Consider the following 15,335-nt stretch of genomic DNA (forward strand, 5'->3'; position numbering starts at 1 on the left):
CTTTTCATTAAAATGCCAATATATGTCACTAATATGTATTTTTAAAAAATTAAATAAAATAATTACTTAAAATTTTATAGTGCGCTGCTGTTACAACTCATAACTCCTCATCTTGAGTCATCTAGGTTCCCCACTCTGAATGCTTTCTGCTAGAGTTTGGCATTCAGTGCCTTGCATCAAGGTTTTTCAGGAAAGATGTTTATAGTCATTGTTCTCCTGGGCTTTTTCTGTAGTGGGGATTTTTAATGATGTTGCAGTCCCTAGTGTAAATATAAATGGTTGCTGTGAATTAAATCTGTTTCCCATGCAGTATGATCCAACTCTCCCCAGCCCCTCTGCTATGGTATGTCTAAAGCAGTGATTTGCAGTGGCCCTACCTCACCTTGTGTAGCTGAACAGACAATCAAACAAAAATCCATCCTATCAACCACACTTCTGATGAAGTGGACATCCACAGCAGTGTATTTTATTGTACTAACATGAAAAGTCACAGCAAGGGCTCTCAATCAAATTGAAGTTATCTGACAGATAAGCAGTCTGAGCCAACTAGCTCAAGATCAAGGCTTTTGTTAGTGACATAGATCCTTCTGTGTGTAAGCAGAGCAAAAGTCTTTCTTGTTGTTTTATTTTAGTTATTTCCAAACCTGCTATTTACACTCTCTCCTTCCACAGGAAGCAGTCTCAAAATCCTTAGGTAAGAAGACAAGGAAACTCCTTGTGGCTTTTAGTGCTTTGTGTCTTCTGGCTCTGCCAGGTGTTCTACCCACTGCTCTGCAGTGAGACAGGTGGAAGCAACACCTTGTCCTTAATAATTTCTTATTTTTGCCTTGACCTGTAGAGAGCCAGTGTGATTTCTATCATCTGCCTACAAAATTGCAATCTGTCCTGTTGATGCATGCCCTATCTAAAGGAAAATGAGCTGTGATAGTGGAGGCTGGTACTGCTCTTTCCCACAGAAGTAGACAACACACTTGTACAATTGCCTCCCCAAATAAACTCTTAAGTGCTTATTGAATCCAGAAAAAAATTGAAGGAGACTGGATGACAAAATGGATACAGTGGGTCATGGTTTCCACTTCCTATTTCAGGAAGCCAATTAGCCAGCTAAATTAGGTAGCTCGTTAATGGTAAATGAAAGTAAAGCTCTTATCAAGAATTATTCACAGACTAGATTTTGATCTTACTACAGATTACTCCAGTTTATCCTTCTCTCTTCATTTATGGGAGAAACTAAAGCAGCTAAGTGAAGCTAAGCATGAGAATATGCCCTTCTGCACTACGAAATGGTCTGCTGTGCACTTTTTCTGTGGTTGAGTGCAAAATCTCTGTCTTTGGATGTGTCTCTACAGTCTTGACATAAACCAAAGGGAATTACTCACATGTCAGCAGATGCAATGTGAGTACACATTGCACATACTTTCACCTATTTGTTTTTATTTTCTACTAAAATTTCATATAAATATCAGTTCTTGTTGAATCCAGATATGATTAACATAATAACAGCCATGGAAGATCTGGCTCACCCTTGGCAGCCCATCTCCTCCAAGGAGAGGCAGCTAAAGGATAATTCCCTTTCTACAAAGAGGAAGGGATAGAGTGATTGCTAAGATGTAAAATAATTTAGTCATGTCAAATCCCTGTTAATATACCACACTCTTTGTGTCTGGTTATGTGTTAGCCAGTCTACCAGCTAACAGCAGTATTTGAAACCTGGACAAGGAGAAGTTAAGCTGAAAAGTTTGAATTGGGGCACACATAGATAATAAAAAGCAAAAAGCTGTTTTTCTGCTTAACCTAAACTTTGAAAAAATCCCACGTACGCACTTTCAGTTTTATGCTGTGTGTGAATGTCAAATATGCTTAGCTGGAACAGAATTTCTTGAAAGTAATTATTGTTGTCCCATTTGGCTAAATATACCTATAAACATACCAGAAGTATGCAAAACTAGAAAATGCTGATATAGACTTGATAATCTGGGGGCTGGGGTTATTTGAGAACTGGTGCTCTTAGTCTCTTACTGTGAATTTTTCTGCCATGTTAGCTGTATGTCATCTATTCCCAATATGTCTATTTTAAGTGGAAAGTAATTAATAAAGTGGTTTATTCAGAACAGATTATTTCAAAAAAGGAAGCAAAATTTGGGAATGAGATGTCTCAATCCTTTAACCTCTTTGAAGGGTCAGAGGATTTGCAGAACCTTTTCCAGAGCAGGTAGCCCTATGCAGTATTTCAGGCCAGATAAGCAAGGCAAGCTCTGATGCCAGGATTGGTCCTGTCTCCCTTCTGCCCTCCTTCCCTGCACTGCAGAGCTTTTAATCAAGTTCAATACAACTGAGGGAGTTTTACTCTGGGAGAAAAGGGGTGTCCTGCTTTTCCCCCCTAGCATGTTGAGGCATTTCAGTCACAGGGGTGAAGTGGGATGGTCTGGGAGCTTCAGGAGTTTCCAGCAAGCTGCACGCTGGCCACCCAGTTTAGGCTTTTAGAGGAAAGTGTCAGGGAGTGTGACTGAGGTGGCCACAGTCTGCCTCCCATGGCAATGGTGAAGGAGAGGAGCTGGCTGGCTGCTGACCTGCAGTAAACCTCAGGCCCAGAAAATCTGCTGGGTTTTCTGCCTCCTGCTCTGAACAGGAGCAGGTGAGGTGGGACAGGATCTCAGGAGGAAATGTAGCAGCAAAACTTGCCACTGAAGTCTTTTGGGCTTGGATTTGTTTTGTTATAGTTTTGTTTTGTTTCTCTCCATATAAACACTTCCTTTTAATGTCCAATCTTTTGTGCAGATGTGTTTGGCCCACCCTGCAGCAGCCTCATTTCCCTATGCAGGGGCTGGGTCTGGTTTTACCACCACAGCTCATGGAGGGTTTAGCAGCAAGAAGGAGTTAAATAAATAAATATGTGTGTGTTTTTGCAAAAATGTGCTTGTGCCTTTTTCTGTTCCCACCTCCCTGAGGGAGACTGTTTCCCTATGGAGCAGCAGCCATGCGAAAGAGCAGCAGCTCCTGCTCCACTCCAGCTGCAGGAGGGGAAAGGTGTGTCTGATTGTGAAGATCGGGATTAGCTGGAGAAGTAGGAGAGGAGAGGAGGGAGGGGAAAAGAAAAAAAAAAAAAAAAACCCAAGCTTTTGAATGGCAAGCCTGCACTTCCAACATGTGGCCAGCATGTGCCACGCAGGCTTCAGGAGGCAGCAGGAGCACAGGTGAGCAGCTTTGTCTGGGCAGCAGCAGAAAGAAGCTCCCTAACAGGATGGGGGATTCCAGCAGCCCGGGAAACAGGGCAGGTCTGGAGGTGCACAGACCACCACAGGCAGTCTGCTGGCACTCTGCAGCAAACTCAGCCTGGAGCCCAGGCAGGGCAAATGCATGGACCATGCCAGGTATGTTATTTGTTCATCTCTCTTACTTTTGGCTTGTTACATTATAAGGCAGAAGCAGGAGTGTACAGAGTTATGTGTCTGCTGCATAGCATTACTGCATTTATGGGGTAAGAGGGGCATCAGGGGACTGGTTTTGAGTATTACTGCTTCAGGAGGATATACAAAAGTTTAGGTTTTTGGGGAAAATTTTTGAGTGTGGTGTTGTCTGAGAGAACAAGGCTGGGGGCAATCCAGCAGAGAGAAAACTCAGAGATGCATTCCACCACTTCATAGAAAACTGCAGAGAGAAAGGGAAACCTGTCTAACAGTGGAACAAGTGCATAAAAAGTGGATGCCTGACAGGGAAACCTGGAGGACTAGGGTAGCCAGGTTTGAATCCATATTTAAGCTTTAAGGTTTGCTCTTCAGGGCATTGCCTCTGCAATGCTCTGAGGGACTATCAAGCCCCTTTCAATCCTCTTCACTTGGAAAAATTATTCCAGGGTACAAATTTAATTTCTCTATTGCTAGTACAGCACTGTCTGTGGATTCATAGCTGTCCTCTTGTTTCCAACCTCGATTCTATTAGGCTGCCGAAGAGTCTCCTGCAGCACATCTCAGGCAACCCTTTCCCTGCCTTGATGGTGGGAAGTTCTGTTGAGAGCTATCTGCTGCTTTCTTTTGCTGTTACAAGACTGAAGTTGTTGGTACAACCTAGAAGGTGTGTAACCCCAGCAAAAGTATCTTTTTTTGGATCCTTCTGGTTCAGCTGCTGGTTTGCTGTCAGTTGGACAAACAGGCAGAAGCAGCCTGTGCATGGATCATGCAGTGAAACACCTTGATGTACTGCTGCAGGGTTAGCCAACATTCATTCCTTGCATTTTGCAATGATCCCTGGTGTTGCACTCACCTTGAAAGACACATCTTTTAACTATGACAACTTTTTCAAGTGGCTTTTTTTGTTCTGAGCTGAAAATTTTCAGGGAGTGTTTTTCCCCCCCTTCAAAAAAAAAAAACCAAACCCAATTGAAACTAAAATTTTCTGCAAACAAAACAGTTACAGCTTTGTAATTCAAATATTTAAAACTATTGCATTCACTTCTCATACATACACTTTCATGCTTTTGTGGGGGTGTGTGTGTTTATATACATTTTCATTTCTAGGGACACATCTATATTATTGATATATATACACATATATGTGTTCTATATGTGTTGTTTTAATTAGACATTTATTTTCATGTGGCTATTGGAAGTGGTTATGGTGAAAGCTGTTCCTAACTGATGTGACTAATGAGATTAAACCAAGTCAGAAACTTGGCTAGCTTGTATTCACTCAAGACTGCTGAGTTTTTCTATTTATGAACTTTTTATAGTCTAGCTTAGTTTTTCAGCATAAGATTCTGTGTGTAATAAGCTTACAGCTGCAGCATATGCTTTCTTACAGATAAAAATGAAAATTAAGCTGATGGTTTTAGTATAGGCGAAATGGCCTTGCAGTGGTGAATGGATAAATAAGACAACTAAAAGTCTCTTTGATGTGATGTATCTGTTGTTGTTTGTGTTTTGGGTTTTTTTTCCTCAGAAATGATCAATTCAATGTACTTGTAAATGAGTTTGTGGAATGATCCTTTATTAGTAAAAGTGAAAATCAATGTTTACAGGAAATTATACTGGACAAAGGAGTGACTGCAAGGGTATTTTAAAAAATCTGAACATAAATCATTATGGATATTTTCATTAACATAGTGACAGCTAAAAACAGCCATAAATTTCATATCCTGTGTACACAGATATATTTTAATGCTCCCATTTTCCTGAGCCTTCATGATAAAGCAGTCAAGCACTATGGGATGATCACAGTCTTTAGTCTGTGGGTATTTGTATTATAACAAACCTAAATTACAACTAAGAAAGCTAAATAGAACCCATGTCCTTTTAAGTTAGCTGGGCAAAGCTCCATGTTCAGTAAAACTGATGGTCTCAAATATGCTGAATGTTTGCAGGAGAGACAGAACAATATATTGGCAGCTAACTCCCTAGAAAATGCAGCAATTTATGTTTTAAAAAAGTGAGTCAAAATTTTGTATTTAAAAAAAGATGAAAGTAGGGAGGATGATGGAGTTTTTCTGTTAAATGTGATGTTATTTTATTACAGTTCATTGAACTCTTTGCAGTGACCCTGAGCTCTTTCTCTGGAGTGGACACACTTGAAGGTCCTTGATGTATTGGTCTGTCTGTCTAGTGGGAAACTCAAATAGCTCTGAGGGCACACACACTTATTTAAAGGGGATTGCTCAGTCCTAGAGGCTCCTCTTCTGAGACAATTGATAGAAAATCTCTGATTTTCTATTTTTGAAAAAAATAGAAAAAAATATTTTTTCCTATTGAAAATCTCTGATTTTCAATTTTTTGGTTCCATTTTAAGGATCTACCATTAGACAACCACTGCATTTCAGGTGCTTTGTTTGGTGCTGAGTTACAGTAAGTGACAGAAATGTGGTTGGAGCAACTGGAATGACTCTTGCATTAGATGCTCTCACATTTCTCTTGCAGAACTTAGGAGCCACTTCTGAGCCACCTGTTCATTCAGGCCTGCTCTGCTGTTACTGACTTGGTTTTCTGCAGGTGAATTCAGGAGCTCATTGCACCATCATGACTGAGGTCTGAGTTTCTGTGCTGTATTTCAGTCCTGGCTTGATGCAGCAGCCAAGTCTACATCAGACTTGTAGTCCTGTTGTGAGTGTTGCCATAATGGCCTGAGGGTGCTTGTGTGACCATCACAGGTTTGATTTGTCTGCATTTGAGAGTCCAGTTCTGAGGATGGAACCTTTTGTGTTCAGATGCTCCTTGTCTTGCAAGTATCACAAACATGAGAGTTAAAAAGTAAGAAACTACTTTTAGGAGAGACATATAGACGTCCCTTATTTTGCAGGTTTTAGTAATTTTTTTTTTCTTTTTCTGTATTTTGGGGTGGGATGCTGGTGAAGCAGCAGAGGTAGTATCATGTGCAGCAGAGTAATCTCTTCAGGGTATCTCTCCTCCACAGTCTTGTGGTACAGTGTCCTATGGTTTTAATAAGCCCTATGGTTTTGTGTCACGATGTCATATGCAGTTGAGCTTTTAGGAAGATGGAATATGAATCTTCAGAAAGTGCAAAAAGGAAATCTGAAATAGACAGAAGAAATCCTAAACCACTGATTGGTAGATAAGAGAATTCCTGAGGAGCATAAGAACACCGAAGTGCATGTAACAGTGGGATGGCTGTTTCCCACTTCCTGATTTCCACTGAGGTCTGAACCTTACAGGGGTCAAAAAATCACAGCAAGCTGGTGATGAAAAAAAAATTTAAAATTCAACGGTGGTTTCCTGCTTCTACTTGTGAAACCTTCAGATTGTAATGCATGAGCGAGTTCCTGCAGAAATGCAGGTATGAGCAAGACCACCACAATCTGTGCATTCACATAACAATTAGAAGGTTTATTTCACATTAAATGTTTCTTGTTCAGTACAAGGAGGACACTCACTGAAAATATTCCTTCAGCATTACACCAGCATTTAACATTACTGACAGTGGAATATAATATACAGAATAAAATTTGTCATTCTTTTCCAGGAGACAGGCAAACTTAATGGTCAAAACAGGAATTAGCATCACCTTGCTATAGCTTCCTTGTCCAAAATGACAAGCTGTACAACACAAGGACACAGGTTTTAACTCCAGGTGTTTGTTGTCAGGTTCAGAAGCTGTTGGCCCTCTTGCAATAGGACTGCTTCGCTGGAAAAATCTGTGTGTGTATGGGAACCCTCCCCTCGGTCTCACTGCCCCTGAAGATGCCTGTGCTCCTGGGTGTCAATGCTTTTCTACTCAGAATGACTTCTCATGTCCATTGTCCTGTCCAGCATCACTTTCAATCACTCCAGTGCCTTCTTACAACAGTAGTAGTCAAGAAACTTTGAGTCAAGACTCCACAGGTAAGTGAGTCTTTGTTTTTCACGTGTCCAAGCTTGGTTTGGTCAGCAATTTTCAATATTTCTGTTTCTGCTGCCAGAGTGCTTTGATTGCTCCTAAATAAGGATCAGACCACAGAAACATCATTGAAAGGGTTTATGGTTATGCAAAGTAATCCTTATCCAAAGAAACCCTAACAATTTCCCTCATGGTTGAAACCAAGTGTCAGGAACAAAGATGTTCTCAGCAGCACTAATACCACTATTGTACATTTCCTTTGAAACTGGTAGGCCAGCTGTTTGATGAGGGTGCATCCCTGTTAGTGCTTGGAGGCACTGGAGGGCAGTCTCTTCTGTGCCTGTCATAAAGCTTCATGTGATGGAGGATGCCCTGATAGGTCTGTTGTGTTCAAAATGCTGCTAGCACCTGGCTAATCACAAAATAGGGGGTACAAGGAGCATCCAGTTACATCCATGGCAATGCACTTGTGCTCCTAGCCTGTTAGAAGGCTGACACCTATCAGAGCCCATCTGAGGCAACAGCAGAATGCTGATCACTGGTGCTGCTCTTTCCTTCTGAGGTTTGGAGGTCTCAGGGTCTGATGGAAAGATGACAGCTGGTGAAGAGTTGTGATGTTAGGGCAAGTCACTCGACCCAAGTCTGGCTGCATTAGTCTGAGAGTTCTTAATGATAATGATGATAGGAAGTGGGTCATGAGCTCAGTGAAAATTTATGGCTATCAATGAATCTCTCATCTATATGCTTCCTAAATTAAACCCTGTAAAAGGATTTTTAATTCCTGCTGCCTAAGTTCTGTTACTGAGTGAAGAATTAGAAGGTTCTTCCTGGGTGCCAGGTAAAAGAATGTATATAGAGAGCAAGGTGTTAGCAGAGCCAGTATTGAAAGTCATAATGCTGGAAAAGTCCAAATATTCTGAAAAGTCTCAATATTCTATTCATACCTAGAGCTGGTATGAAAACAGTGCTGATCTAGTTCTTAAAATTGTAATAATTGCTGTCAACAGTGGCTGAATATAATCTGTAGTAAAAATGATAGTCAAATATGTATATTCTTGTGGTTTGTATTACTGTTCTTGTTATTTTAAGTATTGCAGTACATTAATATAATTTAGTGTAACTGATGAAGACATTATTGCATGTTGCCAAAAAATAATGGACCTGAAACTCTGTGGTGGTGCTGAAATCAAATCAAAACCTATTTGTCCCTTCCCAGAGCTCTCTGATCTAATTGCTCATCCTCAGAACCTTTCTGGATGTTTATGGCAGCTGGAAATCCCAGGTTCCAGCACTTCGAGTGCCATTCCTAATATCTGCTTTGATGGTGCCACTTGCTAACACAAGGAGTGTTAGGTCAAATGCTGAACAGCTTCAGGAAGGCTAAATGCTGTGGCTCTCATTTACATTATTTTCTGCTTCCAGTTAAGAGCTATGTAAATATGGACCTCCTTCTTCAGTGCAGTGTTGATTGTATGAATTCTGTGACTATATTCTGTAGGCTTAATTTGCATCTTGTTTTACATTGCCATCTGTTTTATTGATGCAAATACTGTGTGACACTTAATATTTTTCCCACATGATGGGTGACAGCTCTGGTTTTAATTTGAAGTGGTTTTGGGACAGTGGGGTGGCAAGTCAGGAGGCACTTGACACCTAGAGGTGTTGTTGTGGAGAAGGGAAGAAATGTTAATTTAAAATAAAAGAAAATAGTGGTAGCATAATAAAACAGTAGTAAGACTTGATAAGAACCTGTTAGCATTGCAGAACAATTTCCCAGTTCTACAGTATGGATACAAATAGCCAAAGACCTCAGTAGGATATTATATTAGCAAGCCAAATACAAATGCTCTATTTTCACCCTAATTTAAGAAGCTACAAGGTCTTTGAAGAGTTCACACTGAGATGTTTATGAAAATGTCAGACTGAAAAGCAGCATGGTGTCAGGTTAGCACTCAAGCAATGTCCATTTTTAGGAGGGCAGGGTGGTGCTGGTTCAAAGTTCTAGCACAAGAAGGTACATTCTTCATCCTGATAATTAATATCCTAATTTCTTTATCCAATGAAACAATTTCTAATCTGTGGGATTTTTAAAAATTTCATTTTAAAATCGAATCCTGCAGCAGAGTAGAGGGTACTGCATGTAACCAGAGTGTTTCACCATTACTGCTCAGGGGCAGAACAGTGTTGTGCCAGCAGCTGCTCCCTAAGGCTGGATGTCTCATCTGCAACTCCAGAGTTAAACCCTATCCCTGGCCTTCATTATAACACTACTAATGCAGAGATTCCTCAAGTGATTTAAACTACATCAGTTTTCAGGGACTGTCTTGCAGTGATTGAAAAGCTTTTGTTTGTTTGCAGCATTCAGCACTTCTGAGGAAGCTCAGGCAAGAGTACAGTGTCAGCTGAAACAGTGGAGTTCTTGAAAAGACAGAGGGTAACTTAGGGACAGGTTAATTAGGCAGGGTAAACTTTAAAGTTATATCCACACTCGTTTATTTCCAAGACTACTTGATCAGATCTTTTACAAAAACTTGAAATGCAGAAGAATGCCACAGGCTTACTGTGCTGCTTCTCCTCTGTTCATTTACAATTAAACTCCCTATTACATTTTAGCAGCAAATTCTTTAAAAAACAAACTATGCTAAACCACTGGTATATAATGCACTCACCTCACACATTATAGTTCAAAAGAATTCTTTTATTAATTACTGATGGTGGAAAAATTCTGTCTGCTTCCATTTGATCAGGGCATGTTTGGGACCTTGAAATAAACCGTGCATGGTGTTGTCTGAGCTGGATTGCAATGTTCAAAATAAGATAACAACATAAAAACCTCAGTGTATTCTGATACACTGTATGAAAGAGATAAATCTGCAGCTGGCTTTAGTGGGTGCTTTGCATCCTACTTGAAACATTAGTTTCAATTTAGTGCTTTTGTTCCTTTGCAGCATTTTGCAATGCTAGATAATTTACAGAGTAGTGTCAAATTTTGTCCTTGGGTATAGGAGTATAATAGACACCAGAATTAATCAATTTCATGGGCTGTGGAAGAGAATTTTTGAATTTATAGTATTAGTTGTGATTCTAAATAATGGAGTTTTGAGAAGATTGCTCTGGTCAATAAAAGCCAGGCTTCTGCTTAGAATGAAAAAAAACATGAGTTATTCTTTGCTCATTTTGTAACCTAAAGAATTTGTGAGGGAGTAGCAGAGAGGAAGGTCATTGTGGTAAATATTTCATAACTGCATATTTGTTTTTAGCTGAGTCAAGAAGAGTTCCTGTTGATTAACTTTGTGTCTTCTTATGATCATTATTCAATGCCTAATTACATTGAACACTATATTCTAGAATGTACAGAAGATTTGCTAGACAACACCAGCTGGATTGAGATGAATAGATTTGCACTGGGTAGAAATGAGTCAGGAGCTGAACAATACCTGTCAAATTTGTGCCAGCTACAAATTTTAAAGAAATACAAAATACCATAATTCATCAAAATACTGGATATAACAAGAAATCTGTGCCTTTTTGAAATGTATTTCCCATTTTTCCAATAATAATCTGAAGCATTTGATTCAACTGCTTCTGACCTGAAATTAGTGCACCTTCATCCAGACTGTATTTCTCTTGTTTGCTCATTACAGGGACCTGTTCCCTTGTACACTGGATCAGTTGTTTTGAAAGCAATTATATTGATTTGCCATTAATTGTTCCTGAGAAATATGTCAAATCTCTTTTATCTTGTTTTCTTCAAGGTAAGAAGAAAAAATCAAGAAGAAATAAATCAAGCTGTTAAAGACAGCTTGATTTATTGCTTACTTACTATTTTCTTACTATCTCTTTTCAAATATTGATGTCTGGCTGACTGGGCTGTAATTACCTGAACTACTTTATTTGCACTTCTTCACTGTTATGGGATCCTTACTTCAATGGAATAATCCCAAAAATACATTTAGGCTGCTAAATCTCAGCAAAGCAACTGGAAGGTAAAGTATTGCTCTGGACATTCACAGGAATGTCCAATTCCAGGAGAGCTTGTGCTTCACAGCAGAGACAGTGAAAATGCAGAGGACTCAGGATGGACCCTCCTCAGGGATGCATTTGGGCTTGTCTCATAGTTAGATAGAAACACACACTTTGGAAATAAATAATATTATGGTCATAGTACACAATTTCTGCAGGCATAAGTAAACCTGAAAGAGTGTTCCAGGTTTATTCCTCAGAACTATTGGAAGTCTGGCTGCAGCTCATGTCCCCTCTTTTATTTACATAAGTTCCTGTGACCTCTTCATTTTATTTGGCATGCACAATCATGGCCTGAAACCTTTGCCTTTTGTTACTACACTGCAAGGCATTGCACCTGCTGTGAATGCTGTGTTTGACATGGGCAAAAATAAAGTAAAATATGTGTTTCTTGATTTGTAGGTAAGTGCATCCTTATATGTATTCTTTGATTCTGCAGCTGTCTTGTCTCGTGCAGCTTTTAAGTTTTAAATTGAGCAATAACAGTAAAAAAAAAAAAAAAAATATATATATATATATATACATACATATATATATATATATACATACATACATACATACATATATATATATATATATATATATATATATATATATATATACATTTGTGATGTTGCCTACTTTCTAGTGTGGCGTAGGATTCCAGTAGTATCTATTTCATAAGTCAGATGCAAAGGAAGTAGATCCAATGTTAAATGGATTCTGTGAAAGGAATAATATTGACCTGCTTAGGAATTTATTTGTTCCCCTGAAGAAAAATGATACTTAGAAGAATTATAATGTGAATAAGGAGATGATTGGGGGGGACATGAAAACAGTCTTGGGACAGGGAGTGCTAAACAGGAGGAAGAGGAATAGTGGAGTTTGCCCAGAACTGGTTTGGAAACAAGGTTAATATTTTTATGGAGAATTTTTGCCTGGAAAGGAGGAGTGCATTGGTGAGAAGTGCTGACAAGTCTAAGGGGGGAGACATCATCACTGCTAAGGATATTCAGAATGCCAGGTAGGAAGAAATGGATGCCTTTTGGGAACAGAATAAGGGAAAAGTTATGGAATACAATGGTGCAGCTTTTGCTACTGTGCATAGCAGGATTTTTTTGTTTTTCTCCAATAAACTGTGAGTCCTTAGCAAGAAATTCTAGAGGAAGAAAAATTCAGCTACTTATTGGAGGGGGGCTGCAGCTATGAAAAAAGCAAATGGAGGCCTGGGATGTTTCAGGTGAAGTATTTGCTACAGAGGGAGAGAGAAGATTTTTACATCAACTGACTGCTTATTTTCAAAGAGTAGAGATTTACTGGGGCTTAAGCAGAGGAAAAATTACCAGAACAATAAGGGAGAAGAGAGTAAAAAAAATTTGCTGTGTTCAGACTCGCAAAACAAAAGCCATTTAAAGACAGAAAAACCAAGCAATAGGTTTCTGTTTCTGTTTACTTCATAGTCTAATGTTTTTACAGTTTGGGGAAATAGCTGAGTCTGAAGAACAGGCATCTGATCCATGCATTTATCCTGACCAGCAGCCTTCAGAGTCTGAGGAAACTGCCAAGTGACCCCAGAGATGCAACTCCTCCTTTTAATTCTTGCAGTGTGTGTTCCAGTTTCAGGTATTTATGTGGAGGGGCCATAAACTGACCAGCTCCTGGGGATTCTCTATAAAAGTGAAAGCCACAAGATGGTGCTGACTCTCCTTACTGTGGTTGAAGGCATTGGGAGAGATTTAGCAGAATTGCAGCAGCCTGGGTGTAACCAGACAAAATTTCCATGGAGTTTGGTGTGTATTAACCTGCAAACAAGTGATAAAGTCAGTGGGTCACTTCAGGCTGCAGTTTATGGTGAAACATTGATTTTTGGTAAAATGTCCTAATGCATTCTTAGTATATTGGAGGGAAAGAGGGAATTAAGGGAATTAGAAAGGTGATGGTTATTTCTGAGGTTGTTGTTTCATCAACTGGTGATTGATGAAATGATGAAATTGAGAAATAGGAAAAAAAAACACATCTTTGTTATCTCTGATTAGAATCCTCTCTTGAATTTTGGTGCCTTTTAAATGCCAAGGACAAAGTCTGCTGTGCCCACAGTGTTGCTGACTGCTTGTGCTTCTCTGCCTGTTCTCCTTTTGTGCTTGCATCAAGGGAGGGACCCTTTTGGGAGACTGGCTTGGTGCTCTCTGTACAGCATCTTGAAAGGAGAGACAGGTTTCTGCAGTTCATGGCTGTCTAATAGAGAGCTCCTGGTGGGGTTTAGAAAGAGGAAAAACACTGTTAGCAAAAATGTTCCTTGGGAACTCTGTAGTCAGCTGAACCTGAGAAACAATGAAGTCCAGTTGACAGCTACATGAACTTGCTGTCACTGGCCTGAGAACAGCCTGCCTTCCCTCCCCTTGTCTCCTGGCTGCCAGCAAAAGCATCATGCCTCTGTTCATTAATCATTGTGACTGTGAAGAGGGGAGGCTTCCCCTTCTCAATTCTTTTTTCAGCCACCAGCAGAATCTTTACAGTTAAGAAAGGCAATGATTCCCTACTTTTCTCAAAAATGAGGGGAGTGCACTTTCAGAAGTGCTAAGCACTATGGAATGCCTTTCTTCCAGTGCTATGTCATCTTTTGCTCCTGAAATGCAGCATATGCATTTTTCCTTTTAATAAAATGAGACTAAATGTGTTTAAGTTTATACCTGCACTGGCTGAAATGCATACTGCATTCAATAAATATGACAAATTAGGATCTTACAGAGAATGTCCTTGCTGACTCTTGGGACAGAGAGGGCCATTAAATCTCTAATTCCAAACATCTAAGTGTGCTTACTTAATCAGTTTCAAAACTCTGGCTACCAGTAGAATTGTTTTTGTGACTCAAAGTGTAATGCTGTTTAGTCAAGATTCTGGCTGACATTAAGTGCACAGACCATTCTAAAACACTCATGTTAAAAGGAAGAAAAGAAAACCTGTGAAACTTCTGTACTCTTCTGGCCTTGTTGCAGGATCAAGTCTAGAAGCTGCTGAACTTCCTGATTCTGATCTAGCAAAGCAATGAAGTGGATGCTTCATGAACTTGAGAGTTGTGCCATGGGGATCAATTTATAGGCATCTCTAATTATTTTTACCACTTATGAATGGGAAACTAAAATCTGCCTAAATTCAATGAGCTGGCAGTTCCTATAAAAATGTATTTGGGAATGCTGGCCAGGACTGATCATGCTGCTGGTTCAGGGCATTTAAAACTGGCAATGCTGGCACATGCCTCCTGAACAGTTCTACCAGTGTGCTTCAAACTTGTCTTCAGAGAGCATCTTTAGAGCTGGAAGTGCATTTATTCTCCTGTGTTCTCTTTGTGCTAATTTTGAACCTAGCTGCAAGACCTGGCCTTCCTATTTATCCACAGTGTGGATATTTGCCCTTTTTGCAGATCTGAGGTTGACACATCATTGTACAAGTTCAAGCAGGACTCTGATGTTGATCCCTGTTTGCTTCCTGCTGGTGCTTTGTGTGAACCTAAACTCGGGAGGGACAGTAATACACAATCTCCTCCTCACATCACCACTTAGCTGACACACATTTATAACATTCAATTCTTTTTGATTGCCTTTTTTTTTTTTTCTTGGATATATTTCTGTACTGTCTATTGCTGGGGCAATAAGAATTATTTTGAGTATCAGATTTCATGGAGACTCTTTTTTTTCTCTGGGCAATATTTTGGTTTTGTAAACTACTCAATTAATGAAGAAAAGGGTTAGGATGGAGTTTGAATCAGTAATTGAAGAACTGGTTTTTACCCAAGGATCTGTCTTCCTACCACTCTTCCAGTTGCAGCCTTCTAGTGCTAGAGGATCTTCAAGGCTTAGTGCAAGAAGGAAATGTTTAATTAGTTCTTTAAATCAAAGAAGGGTTTGTGAACAGCAATCTGTTTCATTCTCCTGTCAATGACATGCCTTTCCCTGGGAACTGTGTACTTATCTTGCATATTTTATAACCAAAACACTACTAAAGATAAGCAAAAA

At 39.6% G+C, this 15,335-nt stretch overlaps 1 protein-coding gene across 3 annotated transcripts in view; it reads left to right on the forward strand.

Annotated features, from left to right (window-relative positions):
• The window catches only part of LOC103813633 (anoctamin-4), a 235,008-nt gene that overhangs the window by 24,895 nt on the left and 194,778 nt on the right, over positions 1–15,335 (forward strand). For all 3 annotated transcript variants that reach the window (XM_050969710.1, XM_050969708.1, XM_050969707.1), the window contains exon 8: positions 7,089–7,325. In XM_050969710.1, the coding sequence (XP_050825667.1) occupies positions 7,089–7,325 (237 nt within the window). The remainder of the gene's footprint in view (positions 1–7,088; positions 7,326–15,335) is intronic.

The sequence above is a fragment of the Serinus canaria genome, chromosome 1A (assembly GCF_022539315.1).
Source record: "Serinus canaria isolate serCan28SL12 chromosome 1A, serCan2020, whole genome shotgun sequence".
NCBI classification, from domain to species: domain Eukaryota; kingdom Metazoa; phylum Chordata; class Aves; order Passeriformes; family Fringillidae; genus Serinus; species Serinus canaria.